The sequence below is a fragment of the Hypomesus nipponensis genome, chromosome 13 (assembly GCF_054491055.1).
Source record: "Hypomesus nipponensis isolate SF chromosome 13, ASM5449105v1, whole genome shotgun sequence".
Lineage (NCBI taxonomy): Eukaryota > Metazoa > Chordata > Actinopteri > Osmeriformes > Osmeridae > Hypomesus > Hypomesus nipponensis.
In genome coordinates, this window is record NC_140373.1 from 8,701,627 (window position 1) to 8,724,694 (window position 23,068).

At 52.4% G+C, this 23,068-nt stretch overlaps 1 protein-coding gene across 2 annotated transcripts; it reads left to right on the plus strand.

The window, feature by feature from the left end:
• The first annotated feature begins 918 nt into the window (after positions 1 to 918).
• Positions 919 to 22,447, plus strand: fasn (fatty acid synthase). Of its 2 annotated transcripts, none has more exons than XM_084669274.1 (42): positions 919 to 1,228; positions 4,667 to 4,794; positions 6,063 to 6,215; positions 6,458 to 6,631; positions 6,901 to 7,101; positions 7,200 to 7,322; positions 8,209 to 8,324; positions 8,528 to 8,662; positions 8,796 to 9,282; positions 9,500 to 9,687; positions 9,802 to 9,991; positions 10,107 to 10,201; positions 10,477 to 10,611; positions 10,802 to 11,005; positions 11,137 to 11,252; positions 11,580 to 11,755; positions 11,873 to 12,064; positions 12,188 to 12,268; positions 12,575 to 12,760; positions 12,862 to 13,041; positions 13,181 to 13,384; positions 13,548 to 13,867; positions 14,012 to 14,407; positions 14,547 to 14,711; positions 14,832 to 14,947; positions 15,256 to 15,410; positions 15,612 to 15,815; positions 15,921 to 16,071; positions 16,180 to 16,358; positions 16,500 to 16,619; positions 16,730 to 16,852; positions 16,950 to 17,173; positions 17,359 to 17,566; positions 17,742 to 17,893; positions 17,989 to 18,080; positions 18,192 to 18,586; positions 18,717 to 18,905; positions 18,994 to 19,221; positions 19,358 to 19,569; positions 19,674 to 19,772; positions 19,926 to 20,177; positions 20,288 to 22,447. In XM_084669274.1, the coding sequence occupies exons 2-42, from the start codon at positions 4,668 to 4,670 to the stop codon at positions 20,423 to 20,425; spliced, it is 7,581 nt and encodes a 2,526-aa protein (XP_084525400.1). In that variant the 5' UTR covers positions 919 to 1,228; position 4,667; the 3' UTR covers positions 20,426 to 22,447. The 2 variants fall into 2 exon arrangements, with proteins under 2 accessions (XP_084525400.1, XP_084525401.1); XM_084669275.1 differs by lacking the exon at positions 919 to 1,228 and adding an exon at positions 1,495 to 1,591.
• The last annotated feature ends 621 nt before the right edge of the window (positions 22,448 to 23,068 follow it).

Consider the following 23,068-nt stretch of genomic DNA (forward strand, 5'->3'; position numbering starts at 1 on the left):
CCACGACCGCCGTAAACCAATCTTCCCCATGACATCACTGTGCAATGTTCTGCTATCAAGTCCCGCCCGTTTCTGTCATCTGTTCGACCGATTTCTTAGCAACTCCCTCGCATTCACGATGATTGGAGGGGTTCACACACCCCCGTTCTATGATTGGTGCATAAAAATGCCTATTTAGAATATGGCGAATGCCATTCCGTTGTGTACCACGTGTTTTAAAGCTGAACGTGTGGCTGAGAACCCCAAGTGAGCTGCTTCTTATCATGGTTGCCTGTGTTGCGAGACTGACTGTTTCTCTATAAGTTTTTTAATATTCACGATATAACTCGTTTGCATTAAAATCCATTCTTTATATTGACAAAAAACTGATTCGATTGAACTGCAATCTAAAACAGGCATAGCTTAATAAATAAAAAAAATGCAACTCTTTAAAAAAACTTCTGTTTGGCTAATTATAATGATGTAGTTTCACATGCAATGTATAAAACATGCACATACTACAAATACGAAAGGCTTGATTACTAAATTACATTTGTTAGTGATGAAAGTGAACACATGGGCTTACCCTTAATTATATATCCACATACCATATTGTAAGGCGCAAAAATGCCGAATGAAATAATTCGTAAATTATGAAATAAATACAAATGGTCATCAATTTGAGTTTCCCAATTTCGAAGGGCTGTTGCACATAGACAAGTCTTTGCAACATTTCGAAATGCAATCAGACCGAGTATTTCAGGTATACGTTTTGTTTGATCAACTTGAACTGTGGCGGTAGGCGACGCAAGGATGGTTTCATCCGACTCGTTCCTAATGAACTCGAGTAACCTCACCCTGCGATGTCCGTTTTTTTCTCTGAAATTAAAGAGAGTTCAGCGAATCACCCCACTACTGGCTGAGGACTGAGTCCCTGCCTCTTTTCTCATTGGCCTGAGCAGCTAACCAAGCTGTCAGCCCATGTGGCGTGGCCGGGGAGAATGTCAGACATTTAAATTCTTCAGAGAAAGGGAATCAAAGAAGCGAGATAAATTGAAAGGGCTAGGCAGGGAACGGGAAGAGATTTCGATTCCCCCCGAGCTACTGTAACAGGAACACACTCACAGTCAGGCACACGCCGAAGATAAAGAAGATACGGGATTATCAAAGGGAATACATGCTAACTGTTTACTAACATTTTGGTCCACTAACTGTGATTTTGAAGAACAATTAAAACATCTTCTAACAGGTAAGAAAAAAGTGTACTTTAGCAACGCTAGCTAGTTTATCGTTCGGTCTTCATATCCAGCCTCTTAAAGAGACGCTCCGTAATGACAACCGCGGTTTCTTAGAGACCATCCCATCAGTCCAGCTTATGTTGGGACGGAACATAAATATGCAGCACATGGCCTCATCAGAACCGTATGGTCACATATGAGGATAAACAGACGAGATAGTTAATCCTTTAAATGTAAATGTATAAGTGTAACGTTTGCTTTAATGGGGTGGTTGGGTTCATTGTCACTGTCAATATGACTCAAGATGGTGATGCGGCTAGATAACATCACGGTTTAGCTGTTCTGTACCGGCATCATAGTGGTCATATTTTTGGGTACGTATTCTATTATATAGTTTGATATATTTGGAGTTGTTTATGTTGTGGAACAGGAAACCGTGAGATGCGTCTGGCGTGCCGTCTCTCCTCCTGTACTAAATTAAGAGCAGCAGAACGAGATAACAGACTGCGTAGTTCACAGCTCATAACGCGCACTATAGGCAGCGTTGCGGCTGGAAGGCCCCGTGTGCTCTAATAGTTAGATTACACTAAACCGTGTTAAGGGATTAGATAAAATTTAGAGGCTACTACCTGTAAATGACAAGGCATGTCACGGTCTGATGACAGACGTTTTCAGTCAAAACATTTAAATTTCTTATGTTGCCTTTACATAGTCAAATCCATGGTTTAGGTATTTCAAGATAAGGACTCCAACAGTCATTTTAAAATGTTGAAGATGACGAATGACCTGTCTGAGAAGTCATTCTTCCGATAATGCTGCCTCAGTATTCATTTCTGGGACATGGATGGTATGTGAAGTTAGCTGTGCTTGATAAGGAGTATTTTTAACAATGATGAAGTGGAACAGTGCATGACAGTGTAACTTGCCCTGTCTTAGTCCTGCTACTCTGCAGACCCTGCGGTCCATTGCAACAGGTCCTGACATTCACTACCAGGCCATTCAGAGTTGGCTTTCAGGACCTGGTGGGGAAAGGAGACTAGCAGACACACTTTAGAGCCCACATGTGGAATGTAACATAGTGTGGTAAGGTTGGAGGAAACAGTAGCCACATGTCCTGCATGACCAATAGCCAGCATGCTCTCAGCCAGCATGCAGGTTCTCATGGACACGCCCTGGGACAGTCCAGGGGTGTATCTACTGCCTCTGGGAGTTAGGAACTAGGTCTTCTTTGCACAGGCCTCCAGACACTACTGGTCCATTGAAGGCCTCTGGTACCGATCTCAGAAGGCTCCTGAAGCGGGAGCTCTGGGGAGCTACACTAACCCCAGCCAAGCAAGAACGATCTGAACAAACCCTGCTACTGTAACATCACAAAATGTTCTAAACAATTCTCTAGGTCCCACGAATTACGTGAGAATGTCCCAGTTAGCCTAGCCCAGGAATTTATGCTTGCATCATGCTGTTATGATTTGCGGGTTCTGTAGAGCTGCAGGTGCTGTTTTGGCTGTGTGACGAGCTGAAACCTGCCAGGTGAGACCATGTGACCCTCACAGGCGGGACCCTGTTTTTCCTGTTCTCCGCCCGGGTCTGTTTGGGCTGTTCCAGCTCTTTAGCAGCCCTGGAGAACAGGGGAGAAACAGGGAGACAGACAGGCCATGTTGTCATCCTCAATCTTTGTCCTACTACTGTATAGGTCAACGTTGGGTTTGGTTGTTACACTCACATTGCGTCAATCACACTAGGACTTGATCATGGTGTTGCAACAACCAGCCTGTCTATCAGACAACATGTCCAGGTTGTTGCAACAGTCAGCTAGTCTACCAAACCAGGGCATGATCAGAGTGTGGAAAATGCCTGTGTTGATCAGGGTGAGATAGATTCTCTCTCATAAAATAATCCCTTGTATGCACACACACTCGTACACACACACACGTACACACCCCCTAATTGTTAATCCCTTAAGGTTTCCTTCCATAGCTGCTCTTGCCCAGAAAGGCTACCAGAGACATAGCTGCGATTGTTGTCACAATGCCTGCAGACACGTGGGTGCTTCTCATTGGCCATCTGGGTTCTCAGGTTCTACCTTGGTGCCGTGTGCTAGGGTGTTTGTGTTGACCGGTTGGATTGGATGCTCTTAGGCTAATGAATTACGAAGGCCAAATTACCTTATCACCGTGGTAACAATACCACAGCAGTGACCCTTCTAGTGCCTACTGAGCATGCCCAGACAGGCGACCGGTATCTTACAACCATGCAAGACAAATGTGCCAGTGCATTGTGGGATCTTGGCAGTGTAAAATGTGTTGACTCATCCTTTCTTGTTTGAGAGCAGCGAGAGGGCGTGTGTGGCACAGATGTTGTTTTTGAACGTGTCGTGTGTGTGTGTGTGTGTGCGCAGATCTTGCTTTACGTTGTCCTGATAAACTACAGAAGGAAGAGTGAGTTACAGGTTCTGTAATGTTGGATTACATTCTGTGCTTCTTTTGTCTCTTAGAATGGAACCTGCTTGGACATAGACAGACACACACATTCCCCAATGTAGCCTAATTGATCCACAACGTCAATGTAGCTTCTTTCTCCCTGCGACCTTAGATTCAGCCAACAGGCCAAATAGGCCTGTTGGACCAAGGCTATTTCTACTTAGTCCCTTTCCCTGATGACATTATGAGAGGAGGGCAGGCAGGACGGTCTGGTCAGAGGAGCACCTAGTTCCATAAGAGGGGCACCAGAGAAGAGGGCTAGGTTCAGCCTCTCTTTGTTGGAGAGGTCCTAACAGAGGGCCACTGTGTTGAGCTAGCACCACATACTACACACACACACATACATTCGGCTTCACTGAGTCTCTGAGGGCATAGCCATTGGCCCCTCCCTGGTGATGCGATTGGTCGGTGAAACTAGCTGGCAGCAGGGGCAGCCTGGCCCAGAAACCAGGAACAAAGACAGAACGGACAAACAAGTATGGGTCCATTCACGCGTGTGAAATACAGTATCACATTGTCTCTTAAAGGCTCTCTCATGCATGCACGCGCGCACACACACTTTGCAGATGCAGAGCTCGACATCCAGGCTTGTCTCCGTTGCACCCTAGTCTTTATGGAATCGACGAAACACCTTTATCTCGTCTTTACAAACGCACAAGGAGTGCATCTCCTTTGTGTTCGACATAAGGCTGTCTAAGGCCAGGCCTTGTCTGAGACATCTTGGTGGGAATCTGCCCCTGGGGTGCGTCTGGTCCTCCCTCCCCTTCTCTTTCTTCTCGCCTCTATTCTTCCCTCTCTCCCGTCCCACTCAGGGCCACTTTCTCAGACCTCCGATTCGTCTCAGACAAAAAAGCCCCCTCAATAGAAATTCTCCACTGGGAAGTAATGGAACCGGACTGTCATTATTGCTGAGTATCGTCCTGTATTGTAATTTCTTTCTCCACCTCTCTCCCCTTCCCCTCTCCCCAGAATGGACGAGATCGTCATAGCCGGGATATCCGGCCGGCTGCCTGAGTCCGACAACCTGCAGGAATTCTGGGATAACCTCTTCAATGGGGTGGACATGGTAACAGAGGATGACCGTCGGTGGAAGCCAGGTGAGCTGACCGCTCTCTGACTCGGATGTGTTCTACTACTAAATATGATCTCATCAGATCTCGTCCTCGTAGCTGTGTCTGTCTTATACCTAGTTAATTCAGAGGGCTTTGTGTGAAGGTCTGTCCTTTGAGGGGTTACCTGGCAGGGCTGATTGAGTCTACTGTTTGCTGCAGCAGGCTGATTGTATCCTACTGTAACTGAATATTTGAATTTGAAACGGCCCATGCAAGTGGTGGGTAATGCAGTAGGTCTAGTGATTAAAGCCCCAGTGTAGAATTTCACCTGTGAAGACAAAAGGTCCAGACAGCCTGGACCCTTGTGAAGAGACCCAACATGAAGCCATGCCTCAGTGAGCTGGTGTGAGAGGAGGCCTGGCTCATTTGGAGTCTGGCGTCTCTCTTCTGCTGCTTTTTTCTTCTTTTTGACCACCTGGCCGTGGAAGGTTGCCGCTGCTTCTATCTCTCTCTCGCTCTCTCGCTCTCTCTCCCCTTCTCCCATCACTCCCTCTCTGTGGCTGTCTTCACTTTCTTTGTTTCTGTATCTTTTGGTCTCTCTTTCTACCCTTGCTTTCTTTTTCAATCTCTTTCTTGTTTTGTGTCTTTGGTCACTCTTGGACTCTCCTAGAGCTAACTCTTTAGGCTCCTTCTTTCACACTCTCATCCGTTTCTCTCTCCTCCGTTCTCTGGCAAACCTCCCTTTCTTTCTTTCTAACTCCCTCTCCTCGTCCCTCTCCCTCCTGTCCCTCCCATTCCTCTCTCCCTCTCTCTTCTGGGTGTGAATAGCACCTCTCATCCCTCATTGCCTGGCAACCACCTAAAGCCCACATTCATGTTGGACTGAATGGGCCTGGGCAGCCCAGCTTAGTCTAGCCCACAACCTCAGATCTCACAAACACACACACACACACCACAGGAGGGAAGGGAAGGAAGGAGGGGAGAAGTTCCTGGGACACCCTTCTGCATGGTGAGTGGAAAGTAGAGGGTATAGGTCCACTGTGAGCCCCATGTTCAGTTCTGACCCAGGGTTACAAGTTACAAAGCTTTCAGGAAAACATAGCCACCTGCTGTATAGTGTATATACAGTATCGACCCAACTTTATTGGTTTTGAGTCACATGCAATCAGTTCTGTGCTGTTCATGAGAGGAAGTCTGTCACGGTCATTCTGTTGTTCCGTATTTGGAACTCCCCATAACTCTGAGTCTGTGACCGTCTGTATCTGGGCGTGTGCGACTGGGGGTCTGTAATTCTGGGTGTCTGTGGTTCCCAGGTCTGTACGGTCTTCCCCGGAGGAACGGCAAGCTGAAGGACATCAGCCGCTTCGACGCTGCGTTCTTCGGAGTCCACCCCAAGCAGGCCCACACCATGGACCCCCAGCTGAGACTGCTGCTGGAGATCTCCTACGAAGCCATCCTGGACGGAGGTGAGGAGAGGGGGATGGAGGGGAGGAGAGAATGAAGAGGGGGCTGGAGAAAAGGGGTCAATGCGGGGATGAATTGATGGAAAAAGGAAAGATGGAAGAGATGTTGATAGTGTGTGTGTGTGTGTGTGTGTGTGTGTGTGTGTGTGTGTGTGTGTGTGTGTGTGTGTGTGTGTGTGTGTGTGTGTGTGTGTGTGTGTGTGTGTGTGTGTGTGTGTGTGTGTGTGTGTGTGTGTGTGTGTCAGGCCTGAACCCCACGGCCATGCGCGGCAGCAGGACGGGCGTGTACATCGGTGTGAGTGGCTCGGAGGCTGGCGAGGCCTTCAGCCGAGACCCAGAGGAGCTGCTAGGATACAGCATGACAGGCTGCCAGCGCGCCATGTTTGCCAACCGGCTGTCCTATTTCTTCGACTTCAATGGTACAACTCCACCACACACATAAGATTTATTTATGAACCGGTCTACAGTCACTTCCAATTCCTCAAGGATTTAGTCTCTCTCTCTCTCTCTCTCTCTCTCTCTTGCTATCTCTCTTGCTATCTCTCTTGCTATCTCTCTCGCTATCATCAAGAACTTGATAGTTTGAGAAACTTGCTCGTATCCCTTGATGAATTACACAGTCAGTCTGTCATACTTCCTAGAAGTTGGTTTTGACCAATCCCCTCTCGCTGTTTGTCTCCGCCTCCAGGCCCGAGCACAGCCATCGACACCGCCTGCTCCTCCAGCCTGTTGGCTCTGGAAAACGCCTTCAATGCCATTCGCCACGGCCACTGTGACTCTGCCCTGGTGGGCGGGGTCAATCTCCTGCTCAAACCAAACACCTCGGTGCAGTTCATGAAACTGGGCATGCTCAGTCCAGAGGGGACCTGCAAGTCCTTTGACTCCTCAGGTAGGCGGTGGATGTGAAGTTAGCGGAAGTCCCATAGAGATGGCAAGTTTGCGAGCTCTGTAGCAGAGGTTGCTGACATCACATCCTGTCCCCGACAGGTGACGGGTACTGTCGCTCTGAGGCGGCGGTGGCCGTGCTGCTGACCCGGCGCTCTGCAGCCAGGAGGGTGTACGCCACCGTGCTCAACGCAGGCAACAACACAGACGGATACAAGGACCAGGGTGAGGGAGCGCCTCACACACACACACGCACGATGCATGCTCTTGCAGCGTTAGACATATCTACTGCTAAGACATTGACTGTTGTTGATAGGACACAGTTGTGTTGCTTGAACCCGTATACACGAATTGACTCCTTGTAACCCAGCTGTGAAGAATGATGTCCCCGTTTCTTTTACACCTCTCTTTAATATCACTTTAAACGTTGTGTAGCCTAATCTGGCCTCATTCCTTACTCCTTTGAAACGCAGATTAAAGTTTGATTAAAGAGGGTATTAAAGGGGGGACTTAAATTGAACGTTCAACACCCTCACACACACACTCTGACCTTTCCTCCAGTCGCTTCTCTCAAACTTAATACATTTATAATCAGACTAGGAGAGGGATGCCATTTTTGGATTGTGACACACACACGCGCACACACGCACACATGCCAGTCAGGTGCTCGTAAGGGTATGTAGTCTAAGTGGGCCAGAGGTAATACCAGCTGTGGGACATTTGTTGTTGGTTTGTAGCCCTTCCTCCCTGTATGCCAAAGCCCTCACAAATCTGACCTCTTCCCCCATATACACACACACACACACACACGGCTGGTAATCTAGACCCAGCATCCTGTCTGAGCTCCTGTTTCTAAAGGCATATCACACTCCCCAATGCACACACCACCAACACACACACGCACCCTGGCACACACACTGAGTCACAGTGGTGCAAGCAGGTGACCTATACAGCGTCCGGTGACTCCCAGGTGTGAAGCTACAGCGCTGCTGCAGGGGGTGGGACACCGGGCTGCAAGCACACACACACACACTGGAAGCTACGTCTGTGGGGAGTTGTGTGTAACCTTCTGTGTGTGTGTGTGTGCGTGTGTGCGTGTGTGCGCGCCCAGGTGTGACCTTCCCGTCAGGTGATATGCAGCAGCGCCTGGTCAGCTCTCTCTACAGAGAGGTTAACATCACACCTGACCAGGTGGAGTACATCGAGGCCCACGGCACCGGCACCAAGGTGAGCACACACACACACATTCACACAGAGGTGCACACACACGCACACAGACACTTACACCCGCACACTGATATTAGACTTAGCCGGCATGATCTCACAAGTCAGTGCAGTCCATGCTTTAGCGTGCATAGACTTCACCAGCAGTGTTCTGTCTCGTTCCATCCCCCTGGTGTCTCACCTGCTACTTCCTGTTTTACCTCCAGGTGGGCGACCCACAGGAAGTGAACGGCATTGTCAGCGTGTTCTGTCAATCCAAGAGGGAGCCGCTGCTCATTGGTTCCACCAAGTCCAACATGGGCCATCCAGAGCCCGCCTCCGGCCTGGCTGCCCTCGCTAAGGTGAGACAGGCTGGTGCACATGTTCACTGTGGTCTTCTCCCTCGTTCTCTCTGCTGCTTCTCTTCTCACTTCTCCCTCCATCATCTCCCTCCTGGAACTCCTCTCTCCTCGTTTCTCCTCCTCCTGTCTCCAGGTGGTGTTGTCTCTGGAGCACGGTGTTTGGGCTCCCAACTTGCACTTCCACAGTCCCAACACTGACATCCCTGCCCTGACTGACGGCCGACTGCGGGTGGTGGACCAGCCAATCCCGGTCCGGGGTGGCATCGTGGGGATCAACTCCTTCGGCTTCGGGGGCTCCAACGTCCACGTTATCCTCCGCCCCCCTGCCGGTACCCCCAAACCTGGCAACCGGACTGAGAAACCTGGCAACCTGACCCCCAGCCCTGTGCCGAGGCTGTTGCAGGCATGTGGGCGCACCGAGGAGGCTGTGAACGCCCTTCTAAGCAAGGGGAAGGAACACGCAGGCGATGACAACTTCCTGTCCCTTCTCAACGAGGTGTCGGGACTGCCAACGGCCGCCATGCCCTGCAGGGGCTACTCTCTGATTGGCTCTCCCACTGATGTCATGGAGGTACAGCAGGGACAGGCCACACCCAGGCCTCTGTGGTACATCTGTTCAGGTGAGGGTTTTTTTTCAGGGTGGTTGAAGACCTACTGAGAGTTTAGCTCTTTGGATTATTCACTAAAGCACATTTTGGATATGACCCCTACAATTCTTTTCATCGATTGTTAGCAATCACATTTTGCATACAGTAACAAGTGGTGTGTGTGTGTGTGTGTGTGTGTGTGTGTGTGTGTGTGTGTGTGTGTGTGTGTGTGTGTGTGTGTGCTCCTCAGGTATGGGAACTCAGTGGGGCGGCATGGGGCGGAGCATGATGCAGCTCCCTGCGTTCCGGGAGTCCATCCTGCGATCAGACACGGCGCTGAAGGACACAGGCCTGGTCGTGTCCCGTCTGCTCATGGAAGCCGACGAGAGCACCTTCGAGGACACGGTCCACGCCTTCGTGGCCCTCGCTGCCATACAGGTAGAGCAGGGGACGCCGTCTTGACTAAGGGCAGACTACCGCGTTCCCACTCCTCACCTTTCGGGTATATTAAGCAAGCCCCCCACCCCCCTCTTTCTGCCCCCTCACCATCAGATAGCCCAGATCGACCTGCTCCAGCAGCTTGGCCTGCAGCCCGACGGCATCGTGGGACACTCGGTGGGCGAGCTGGCGTGCGGGTACGCCGACGGCTCCCTCAGCCACTCAGAGGCCGTCCTGGCCGCCTACTGGCGTGGTCGCTCCATCAAGGAGGCCAACCTGCCCGCTGGGGGCATGGCCGCCGTGGGTGAGGACCCGGAGGGGGGAGGGGGAGGGAGAAGGTTGGAGGTGGAGTGTGACAGAGAGAAAGATGGAGTGAGGGATAACAGTAGTGTGACGCCCCTCTCTCTCTCCCTCCCCAGGCCTGACGTGGGCGGAGTGTAAGGCTCAGTGTCCCCAGGGGGTGGTGCCTGCCTGTCACAACGCAGAGGACACCGTCACCATATCAGGACCTCAGGTAACTCAGGAGGACATTCCCAACTGTTAATCAGGACCAAAATGAGATTCCTCATCTCTATAGAACCATTGGCTGCTTGTTTGCATGATACTTTAGTCAATTAGATTGCATGAATAGTTTTTTTTCAATAGCAAGTTGTATAGGCAGGTTGTGTGCGTACTTTCCCTCCTGTTTGTCATCCAGTACAGCACTGGTTGACACTTCTTTTTATTTCTTTTTTACTGTGCTGTATAAATAAATGTGATTGGTCAATTTGTGTTGATGTGCGTTTGCAGGAATCTGTGAGAACGTTTGTTGCAGAGCTGAAGGAGGCTGGTGTGTTTGCAAAGGAGGTGCGCAGTGCTGGAGTAGCCTTCCACTCTTACTACATGGCCTCCATCGCCCCAGCCCTGCTGGCTGCCCTGAAGAAGGTACACACCCCCGCACACACACCCAGAACCTGTCACACAACCCACAACGTCTCACACACACTGTGCTATCAAAAGGTTAGCCCCAACTCAGGGAAAGATATATACTCAACATACCACAGTGACGCCTACTGCAGTTTCCCAACAGCCATTTGCGCACAATGCTACATATTTGTGCCGCTGTCCCCTCAAGGTGATTAAGGAGCCGAAGCTGCGTTCCCCCCGCTGGGTGAGCACCAGTATCCCCCAGGCAGACTGGGACTCCCCCCTGGCCCTCTACTCCTCAGCAGAGTACCACGTCAACAACCTGGTGAGCCCCGTGCTCTTCCAGGAGGGCCTCAGCCTGGTGCCAGACAACGCCGTGGTCCTGGAGATAGCCCCTCACGCCCTGCTGCAGGTACACACACACACGCGCCCCACTGGCCCTTACTGACATGCCAATGTTGTGGTTGTGGAGTTGTATCGACGTGGTCGATATGCTGATATCCAAACAAACATGCGTTTTGTGTGTTCTGTCGCCCCCTGTAGGCCATCCTGCGTCGCAGCCTGAAGCCCACCTGCTGCATCCTTCCCCTGATGAAGAGAGGCCATGCCAACAACCTGGAGTACTTCCTGTCACACATCGGCAAGGCCTACGTCAATGGGTCAGTGATGTCACCATCAACTGCCTGACTCTATTCCCCTACCGTTGAACCCTGGTGTTGGCGAATCCATTTGAGAAGACAGTTCAGAACGTGATGGATTAAAGCATTGTTAAAACGTTCTGTAAAGTCATTGTTATGCGTCATACGACCTAAGACAACACCAATATTCAATAATAATACAAATTGTATTTATAAAGCACATTGTTTATACATAAAATGCAGCTCAAAGTGCAATTCAAGTGTCTTCCAACCCCAAAACAACAGCTCATTTTAGCTGCTCTCACCTGCACCACAGGTGCCCTAACAGTGGTCTCCTTCTCTCTCCAGCATCAACGTGGACAGTAACAAGCTGTACCCGCGGGTGCAGTACCCGGTTCCCCCTGGCACCCCCCTCATCTCCCCCCTGCTGCAGTGGGACCACGCCCAGTCCTGGGACGTCCCCAAGGCTGAGGACTTCCCTGCTGGGGCCGGGGGCTCCACCTCCGCTACGGTGTATAACATAGGTAGGGGCCTGGCTCACACACACACACTCACACATACCCACACACACTCACACACACTCACATTAAAGCTCAGATTCAGACATGTTCTCTCTCTCTCTCTCTCTCCCTTACATCCAGACATGAACCCAGAGTCACCAGACTACTATATGATTGGTCACTGCATCGATGGGCGTGTCCTGTACCCGGCAACAGGGTACTTGTTTCTGGCCTGGAGGACCCTGGTGAGAAGCCTGGGCGTCGTCATGGAAACGACCCCCGTGACCTTTGAGGATGTGACCATCCACCGGGCCACAATTCTGCCCAAGACTGGTGAGGAAGAAGAGAGGGGGATGAGGAAAGGGAGGAGGCAGAGGAGTTCATCTGTTTCTGTTCTCTAGCAACGCTGGGATCTTGATGTGTCGATGAAACGTGTGAAATGTGTCTCTCTCTCAGGCTCAGTCCAGCTGGAGGTGCGTCTCATGCCCGCCACCAACAAGTTTGAGGTGTCGGAGAACGGCAACCTGACCGTCAGTGGTACGTTCTGTCTCCTCACCCTCACATGACTATCAGTGGTACATTCTGTCTCCTCGCCCTAACATGACCATTAGTGGTACGTTCTGTCTCCTCACCCTAACATGACTATCAGTGGTACATTCTGTCTCCTCGCCCTAACATGACCATTAGTGGTACGTTCTGTCTCCTCACCCTAACATGACTATCAGTGGTACATTCTGTCTCCTCGCCCTAACATGACTATCAGTGGTACGTTCTGTCTCCTCACCCTAACCTGACTATCAGTGGTACGTTCTGTCTCCTAACCCTTGCTCCTCTGTCTCCCAGGAAAGGTGAGTCTTCTAGAGGAGGCGGCGCTGGACTCATTCCACGCACAGATTGGCCAGCCCATCGCCGAGGACAATAGTGACCCGAAACTGAAGCTGACGGCAGGAGACATATACAAGGAGCTCCGTCTCCGTGGTTACGACTACGGCAAGACCTTCCAGGGCATCCTCGAATCCAACAACGCAGGTGTGTGTGTGTATTATCCATTGGGAGATCTACTCTATTCCCGACTGTGATTAGCTCATTCTCCCTAACCATGCTGTGTCCCTGTCTGTGATCGGCTGCAGGAGACATGGGGAAGCTGCAGTGGTCTGGTAACTGGGTGAGCTTCCTGGACACCATGTTGCAGATGATAGTGGTCGGCCTATCAGGACGTAGCCTACGTCTGCCCACGCGCATCCGCTCTGTGTGTGTGGACCCCGCCCTGCACCTGGAGAAGGTTCTGGACTACGCTGACGGGAAGAAAGGTACACACACGCAGTACTGGTGACTCTGTCCTACACAAACATGCATAACCAACACACACACACGGCAGCCTGTACCTCAGCCTCATAAGCTGATTTCCTTGCTCCATCATCATTCTCTTCCGACACACCTCTCTTTCAGCTGTGGATGTGCGCGTCAACCGTTGCCTTGACAACATCGTGGCAGGAGCGGTCCAGATCAGCGGCCTCCACGCCACCGTGGCACCCCGTCGCCAACAGCAACAGGCCCCACCCACTCTGGAGGAGTTTGTGTTTGTGCCCTACACGGAGACGGAATGTCTGGCGTCCAATGCGAAGCTGGGAGAGCAGCTCAGGCACTGCAAAGGTACAGCTGACGCTCCACACATCACTCACACAGGCCAAGTAATATTAATCTCAAACTAACGTAAGCTACTTTTGTAGGTCAGGTGGTTTATAACACCGGGACATGCTTGTTTGTGTCGCCTGCTTGTCCTTCCCCTCATCCTTCTCTCCCTCCCCCCCCCCAGGTCTGATCCAGAGGCTGCAGCATAAGCTGGCCCCCCAGGGCGTCAAGCTGGCCCTCCCAGGTCTGGAGGGGGTAGCGGAAGCCCCCCTGGTGGCCGGTGCAGAGGCCTCTGAAGCGGGCCTGCCCCGGCTGCTGGCCCTGCTGTGCAGCCTGGAGCTCAACGGGAACCTGCGTTCTGAGCTGGAGCAGACGGTGCAGCAGGAGAGGAGCTGCCTGCTCCAGGACCCCCTCCTCATGGGCCTGCTGGAGGCCCCCCACCTCAGACACTGTCTGGACACAGTCCTGGAGAACAGCCCCCCTGGGAAGATCAAAGTCCTGGAGGTGAGCACCTCACGGCAAAACATTCTGTTAACTACAGTATAGTTATCCAAGCTCATTCAGCATTGGCCTAAGTGATTTTTGGGTTGAGGGTTAAACTGCTTTCTCTCTGTCTTTCTCTCCGTCTTTCTCTCGCTCGTCCCACAGGCTCTCTCCAGCGACGGCCGTCTCTTCTCCCGGGCCGTCCCCCTCTTCAACATCCAGCCCATGCTCCGCCTCGACTACACCGCCACGTCAACCACGGCTGACCTCCTGACCCCCCTCCAGGGGGCGCTGGAGGAGCTGGGGGCGTCATCGGCTCCCTGGGACCCCCAGAGTGTTCCCGTGCCTGGCGCACTGGGCGGGGCCGATTTGGTGGCCTGCAACCACGCCTGGGGGGCGTTGGCAGGCGAGGCGGGGGCCCTGGTGGCCAACCTGGCCTCGGGGGCCAAGGAGGGGGGGTTCATCCTGCTCCACATTCTGCTGAAGGGGGAGACCCTAGGGGAGACTGTGGCCTTCCTCTCCTCCTCCTCCTCCAACAGCCACCAAGGGCTGCTTACCCAGGTCAGTCTTCTGGGCTGCCAGTCTCTGGTCTCTGCTGTCTGGGACAGTCTCCACGCTGCAGTCTATTTTGTAGAAGGTTCCGTGGAATTGTTTGTTAAATATTTCATTTGTACCATTCTCCTCTGGTGTTTTCGTATAGGCTGAGTGGGAGAAGGTGTTCTCTGATTCGTCACTGAACCTGGTAGCTGTCAGGAAGTCCTTCTTTGGCTCTGCCCTCTTCTTGTGTCGCCGGCATTTGCCCGTCAAAGAGCCCATCTTTCTGCCAGTGGACAGCATGGACTACAAGTGGGTGGAGACACTCAAGGTCAGTTTCTACAGCATCATAGGAGTCTGTTAGTTAGACCCTGTAGAACAGGTACCATGTTTTAGAATCCTGTAGAACAGGTTCTGTCGAGCGGGGCTAATGAACTGTGTTGTCCTCCAGACAACCCTGGCTGCACCATCTGACACCCCCGTGTGGCTGACAGCCACCCAGGAGCATTGTGGGGTGGTGGGCATGGTCAACTGTCTACGCCAGGAACCAGGGGGTAGCCGCATACGGTGAGACACCTTCTCTCTCACCCCTCACCCTCCCTCACCTGTCACCTCCGCCACCTCTTCCTCCTTTACCTCTCACCTATCCCCCGTTCCTCACCTCTCCCCTATCCCACCTCTCCGACCTCTCACCTCTCCCTCCTTTATCTCTCACCTCTCCCTCCTTTATCTCTCACCTCTCCCTCCTTTACCTCTCATCTCCCCCACCTCTCCCTCCTTTACCTCTCACCACCCCCACCTCACCCCTCTACTTACCTCCCTAACCCTCAGCCCTGTTGCTGAAACATGTGTGTCCCCATGCTCCTCTCCTCCAGGTGTGCGTTTGTCTCCAACCTGAGCAAGACCTCCAAGTCTCCTGTACTGCAGCCTACCCACAGTTCCATGCGGCGCGCGCTGGAGGGGGACCTGTGCATGAACGTGTTCAGGGACGGTTGCTGGGGCGTGTTCAGACACCAGCTCATCTCCCAGGGTAAGGGGCCGCACTTCCATGGCAACATGCCTGTTTGATACTCATGTTCACCATATTATTATAAGGGATGTTATATTATACTCCATTCCATCCAGTAGTCACCAGGCTAGTCATTAGTCCTTCCAGAACTTCTCCTGTTTGCATGGTTAGATGCAAACCTGAAACAAAGCATGCAGTCTTACAAACTGTGTGTGTCTTCAGACCTGAGTGAGGAGCAGACGGAGCAGGCGTACGTTAACGTGTTGACCCGCGGAGACCTGTCGTCCCTGCGCTGGATCGCCTCCCCGCTCCGCCATTTTGTCCAGAGCAGCCCCCAGGTGCAGCTGTGTGGCGTCTACTACAGCTCCCTCAACTTCAGGGACATCATGTTGGCTACGGGAAAACTGCCACCAGACGCTATCCCAGGTACACACACACACTTTAGCACACATACACAGCATCACACACACACTTAAATATCAGCCCATTGACACCCCCCCCCCCACACACACACGTCTCTCTCACCTGTAGGAGACCTGGCCCTGCAGCAGTGCATGCTGGGTATGGAGTTCTCGGGTCGTGACCCTAGCGGGCGTCGTGTGATGGGCCTGCTGCCCGCCAAGGGCCTGGCCACCTGCGTGGACGCCGACAAGCGCTTCCTGTGGGACGTGCCGACCGCCTGGTGAGTCACAAGCTCCAAACCCCCCCCCCCCCCCTCCCAGCAAAGCTGAGGTTGTCCTGGAGGAACGCTGGCTCAGACGGGACACTAACCACGTCTGGCTGTCTCTAGGACCCTGGAGCAGGCTGCCTCCGTGCCCGTGGTCTACGCCACGGCCTACTACTCCCTGGTGGTCCGGGGCCGGCTCCGCCCCGGAGAGAGCGTTCTCATCCACTCAGGATCCGGGGGCGTCGGCCAGGCCGCCATCGCCATAGCGCTCAGTCAGCGCTGTCGAGTCTTCACTACAGTCGGTGAGTACGAGCGCGCACACACACTCACACACATTCAGACACTGATTCTCACTGTCACATGCTGAACACTACTCAAGCACTATTGTATGTGAATACTAACATATAGGACGGTGATAATGTGTGTGTGTGTGTGTCTTCCAGGGTCGGCGGAGAAGAGAGCCTACCTCCAGGAGCGCTTCCCCCAGCTCACCCCAGAGTCCTTCGCCAACTCTCGAGACGCAACCTTCGAACAGCACGTCCTGCTGCACACACAAGGCAAAGGTTAGGCGCGCGCGCACACTCACTCGCTCACACACCTCTCAGACCAGATTCCCATTCTGTGTGAGTTCTCCCACCCCCTTCATGTCCCTCTCCCTGCGTGGTGTGTCCAGGTGTGGATGTGGTGCTGAACTCCCTGGCTGAGGAGAAGCTCCAGGCCAGTCTGCGCTGCCTGGCCAGGCACGGACGCTTCCTGGAGATCGGCAAATATGACCTTTCCAACAACTCTCCTCTGGGTCAGTTCACACACTCACACACACGCCTCCACCTCAGCAGATGGTGGCCAGTTGAGATGACCCGTGTGTGTGTGTGTGTGTGTTCCGTCCCCTCCAGGCATGGCTCTCTTCCTCAAGAACGTGGCATTCCACGGGATCCTGCTGGACGCCCTGTTTGAGGAGGGCAACCGGGAGTGGGAGGAGGTGTCTGAGCTGCTGAAGCAAGGCATCATGGGGGGTGTAGTCCAGCCTTTAAAGACAACGGTGTTTGAAAGGGGCCAAGTTGAGGAGGCCTTCAGATACATGGCTCAGGGCAAACACATAGGCAAGGTCCTACTGCAGGTCAGTCACAGGACAGGTCTATTCCTTCCTCCCTTCCTTCTTTACTGCTTTCCTTACTTCCTTCGATACTTTTGTACTTTTTTTTTTTCTCTCCTGTAGAGGTTGCATAATTACCCATCACAGCTCTGGAGAGTGCAGTTTATGACGTGTTTCTTCTCTCTCCCTCCCTCCTCCTACTCCCCCAGGTGCGATCAGAGGAGCAGGGTTCAGAGCGCTCCCATGCGGTCAGTGCTCCTCTCTCCATCCCCGCCATCTGCCGCACCTTCTGCCCCGCTTCCCACTCTTACATCATCACCGGCGGATTGGGTGGCTTCGGCCTGGAGCTGGCTCATTGGCTGACGGAGAGAGGCGCCCGCAAGCTGGTGCTGACCTCACGCTCCGGCATCCGCAACGGTGAGCGAGCGACTCGACTGGACACCCCCCTGAGGCACACCCATGTGGGTCACCCATGTGACCCCCGGGTTTATGTCAGGCTGGGTGTGATGGAGATGGTGCTCTCTGCAGGGTCTGGTCGTGTCGGGTGAGCCTGGTTTCTGATGGCAGTGTTGTTGTGGTTTGTGGTTTCTAGGTTACCAGGCCAAGCGGGTGCGTGAATGGCAGGGCCAGGGCGTGCAGGTGCTGGTGTCCACCAGTGATGTCAGCACGCTGGAGGGGGCGGAGCGACTCGTCAACGAGGCCTGCAGGCTGGGGCCGGTGGGAGGAGTCTTCAACCTCGCCATGGTAACACAAGCTCCTGACAAAGAATTTTTCGGACACAGAGATTGCCACGAGTGAAGGAAAAAGGTTTATGTAAAACGCGTGTGTGTGTGTGTCAGGTGCTGAAGGATGGAATGCTAGAGAACCTCGACCCCCAGATGTTCCTGGACGTCAACAAACCCAAATACAACGGCACCTTGCACTTGGACCAGTAAGACACGCACACACCCAGCATGTTGCAGATCATAATGTGGTATAGTGTGCTTGGACTGAAGAAGGAAACAGAAATGCCTGCTATATCTGTGACCCTCTCCTCCTCCAGGGTGACGCGTCGTCTCTGTCCAGACCTCAGCTACTTCGTAGCCTTCTCCTCCGTCAGCTGCGGCCGTGGCAACGCAGGCCAGAGTAACTACGGCTATGCCAACTCCGCCATGGAGCGCGTGTGCGAGAAGCGCCACCGCGACGGCCTGCCGGGATTGGCCATCCAATGGGGCGCCATCGGCGACGTGGGCGTGGTCCTGGAGACCATGGGTGGAAACGACGCCGTGATTGGTGGAACCCTCCCCCAGCGCATCGCTTCCTGCCTGGAGGTGCTGGACCGCTTCCTGTGTAGGCGGAGCCCAGTGATGTCGAGCTTCGTGCTGGCGGAGCGGAGCGTGGTGAAGAGTGAGGGGGCGGGGCAGAGAGACCTGGTGGAGGCGGTTGCTCACATCCTGGGTACGACACGACCCTACCAGTAATGCACTACACATCCTGGGTACTAACCACACACAGTATCTCTCTACCAGAAGCTCACAACCTCAAATCAATCTGCTGTTCCTCCTCGCTCTCTCCCTCCATCTCTCAGGCGTGCGGGACGTCAGCACCCTGAACGCTGACGCCTCATTGGCTGACCTTGGTCTGGACTCTCTGATGGGCGTGGAGGTGCGTCAGACGCTGGAGAGGGACTACGACATCGTCATGGCAATGAGGGAGATCCGTCTGCTCACCATCAACAAGCTCCGGGAGCTGTCCAGCAAACCAGCCGGAACTGAGGGTGAGGGAGGCAGGTTTTTTTTGTGTGTGTGGTGTGTGTGTGTGAGTAGGAGTGCACAACTCACATCTCTCTCCCCCTCTCTCCCCAGAGTCTCGCCAGTCTCCAGTGAAAAGGGGCGGAGTTCGGGCTCTGCTCGAGTCCGACCTCAACCTGCTGTTGGTCAACCCTGACGGCCCCACGGTCACCCCCCTCAACCAGGTGCAGAGCGCCGAGCGCCCGCTGTTCCTCGTCCACCCCATAGAGGGCTCCATCGCCGCCTTCAAAACCCTGACCGCCAAGCTCAGCGTCCCATGCTACGGTCTGCAGTGCACCAAAGGTACACACGCACACATGCATATGGAAACGTACAAATGCTCCCATCCCCCAAGCAAGGCAACTCTGTAGGATAAGCAGCATTGGAGGTGTTCACCATTTAACCCTGCCCCCTCCTCCTCCTCCTCCTCCTCCTCCAGCGGCCCCCCTGGACAGCATCGAGGCCCTGGCTGCCTACTACGTTCAGTCCATCACCCAGGAGCAGCCAGAGGGGCCCTACCGCATCGCTGGCTACTCGTTTGGGGCGTGCGTGGCCTTCGAGATGGCCTCCCAGCTGCAGGCCCAGGGCCGGCCCGTGGAATACCTCTTCCTGTTCGACGGATCCCACTCCTACGTGGCAGCATACACCCAGGTGAGAGGAATGGCATGTGTGTGCGTGTGTGTGTGCACTTAAATACAGGGTGATGCTTTTTGTGTGTCTTGTGGTAACCGTGTGTGTGTGTGTGGTTTCTTCAGAGCTACAGAGCCAAGCTGACCCCAGGGAAGGAGTCTGAGGCGGAGACAGAGGCTTTGTGTGCCTTCATCCAGCAGTTCACCGGCATTGAGTACAACAAGGTACACACACACACACACACACACACACACTAGATAGGAGACTATGTCATCATTGCATGAAATGCACCATTTCTTATGTCATATCATCTTATTTCCTTCTTTCTCTTCATTGTCTCTCATTCCCCTTCCTTCTCTTCCTCTCTCCCCCTCCAGCTGCTGGAGACGCTGCTCCCCCTGTCAGACCTGCAGGCTCGTGTCAGCACCACGGTGGACCTCATCACCTCCAGCCACAAGAACGTGGACACCGACTCCCTGAGGTTCGCCGCCGCCACCTTCTACCAGAAGCTCAAGGCTGCCGACGGCTACGTGCCGGCCAACAAGTACCATGGCAACGTCACCCTGCTGCGCGCCAAGGCAAGCAGCGACTACGGAGACAACCTGGGGGCCGACTACAAACTCAGCGAGGTGAGGACGCGCACACACGTGCACGTGCACATACGCATCCACGCACACACACAAACATTCATGCACACACACACACTCTTCTCTTGACCCATCTCTCTCTCTCTGCTCAGGTGTGTGATGGGAAGGTGTCTATCCATGTCATTGAGGGCGACCACCGATCCTTCCTGGAGGGGGAGGGGGTGGAGTCGATCAGCAGCATTATCCACAGCTCATTGGCTGAGCCCCGTGTCACTGCCAGGGAGGGCTAGGGTAGCCCACGCCCCCCAGCATCCCAAATCAACCAAGTTCCTGTCCCTCCCTGCCCCCCAGACCTCAACTCCCCATCCTAACAAAGCCCTAAACAGGCTGTGTACTGGGATGGGAACTGCTTGTGTACGCTTGTGCTTTACCAATAAGGTGTTGAGAATCCTTTCTCTTTCTTACCTTTTATTTTTTATTTTTTACTCAAGTTCTTATTACGTCTATCCCAGGCTTGTAGAGTAGTGTTACACAAAGCAACTTTTCTTTCCCTTTAATCCTAATTGAACTGAAAACCCTCTCACATCCCGTAGTTTAGTAGGAGAGCCGAGTTACCATGCCGACCTGTCTAGTGCCTGGAACCCTTAGCTAACAAGGCCCCAATCTACCACAGTATATAACCCCTACCTGTCTTTCTGATAAAGGCTGATTAGTGATGTGTGTGTGTGTGTGTGTGTGTGTGTGTGTATCTGTACCTACAGTAGACCTACCTACAGTAGTACAGGTGTGTGTGTGTGTGTTCCGTCCTTTGCCGAACCCTGGCCACGAACCCTAATGATGCCGAGCAGGTGCATGAAGCATCTCTGTCCCCACAACATGGTAGCTGTGTCCGTCTGTGTCTGTCTGTGTACGCACTAACACACAGCCTACTGGTACAGTAGTGGCTGTGCACCTGCCCAGACCACCAGTCTAAACTATGTTAAACCCTATAGCTCAGTAGCTAGGAGAGCACCTGTATCGCATGATTATCTCATTCTAGGGTGTTTTTGCTTTACAAAAGATAAAAAAACGGATTTGTTTACCATTTGGTCCTAAGTTATGATTCCTATTTTTGTTAATTTTTATATATTTGTTGTTTTGTTGCCTTTCAAGCAAATATGTAGAGTAGTATATACACTACAGTTACTGTCTTGGTTGTTATACGGGAAGACTTGCCCAGCAGAAACACTGAGGAATACAAACACCGTCTGGGGAGTGATGGAGCAAACAGCGGCTAGATGGCTCCAGTCTTACACATGCTGGAGCAACTGTGTGTGTGTGTGTGTCTGTGTAACACTGTGCGCTGATGATGGTGGTGGTTAAGACTCCTGTCTTTCGATGCGGGAGCTGAGTAGATTTCAGCCCTCCCCTGATCTGGTACCTACTGTGTCTCTGTGAGAGTCCGTCTTTCAGGAGACCTGATTGGTCAGCAGCAGGTCACATGTCTGATGTCAGCTTCCTTGGTGGAGGAAATATCTGGCTGCTGTTGCAATGTCAGTGTGTATAACCACCATAAATGACTAATATTACCATTTTAATCACGCTGTGTATTTGGTTTTTCTGTCTTTCTTCAATGTGAAAAATATTCCCACATTCCGGAAATGTTGTTACTGTAATGTTTTGATCATTGTTTATAATAGCAAGGCTGTCAACAAGCAATGCTTCTAAATGCTAAAAGCACCTTTCTCAATGAGACTGAGCAGTGATGGAGTGTCTGTGCTTACTGAGGTGAAGTCCTGCCAAGCCAGGTTCCTCTCTCTTTGGATATCAGGGGCCTTGCTTGAATCCTGTAAAAACCCTCCTTTATCATTTCCTTGGAGCAAACTGATGTGGAGGAATGGAGGATGGATAGAGCTCATGAGTATTGAGATTGGTAGAGGTAATCTCTGCTGTTCTGCTGATAGTGATGTCCCTCAGGGCATTGTCAGGTGTAGAATGTTCTAGAACAGGTGTGGGGTGCTGGTAGACAGCAGCTCCATCTCCTGGTCACAGATCAGATGTTACAAACTGACCTCTGCCTTCTGCTGTTACTGACTCCCATGACCCTTACTGACCCCTGACCCCAGTCCTCCACAGGCAGGGTACCCATCACAGATCGCAACAGGTGGGCTTGACATCTGAGACCTCTGATTGGGTCAATGACGAGTCAGATGACCCGACTGGTGCGTAGTGATTGGTTACAGTGAGGAGGAGGTGATGGCATGTTCTTCTCTAAGTGTAATATGTTCATGTATTTATTGTACTAGTCCAAATAAAAAAAAATATCACTAACATTGCAGTGTCACTGTTGTTTGAACAATAATTGTAATAGAAAAAAAAATAAAAGAAGCGCTAATCAAACAAACATTTTGAAAGGTTTGGCCAACTTTGTTAATACACTCACATGCATGCCTGGACATACGCGTGCACACACCTCTCCAGCAGTGTTTACAATCATAAAGTCATCTGATTTAGTAGCTTGATGGTGAGATTCTCACACACTCCGATCATGACTTTCATGTCTGCCTGGAACACCAACTATCTCCTCCCTGTGGTGTCAGAGATAAGGACTGCTCAGACTGACTGATGCAGTTACCCTTTATAAACATCAGGGGGCGGTCAAGCGCCTGTGGTGAGACCATGCACCCTCTCCTAATCAGCGGGAAGGCAGCCACAGGTTTCCTTAAAGATAAGCCTCAGAGGCAGCTGATGGCCCAGATCAATAGCTTTGATGATAAAAGACAGCATGGCTGACCGCGGAAGAGGCAATGAAACGTACATGCTCCTGTCTGCTTAGCCAGGCGCAACCAACAGTCCAGAATCCGGACAGACAGGCAGGGTTCAGACGTAGGAAAAGGAGTGTTTAGAGAAATCAAATAAACCACATTTCGTGTTACTTCATCTTATTCCTGAAG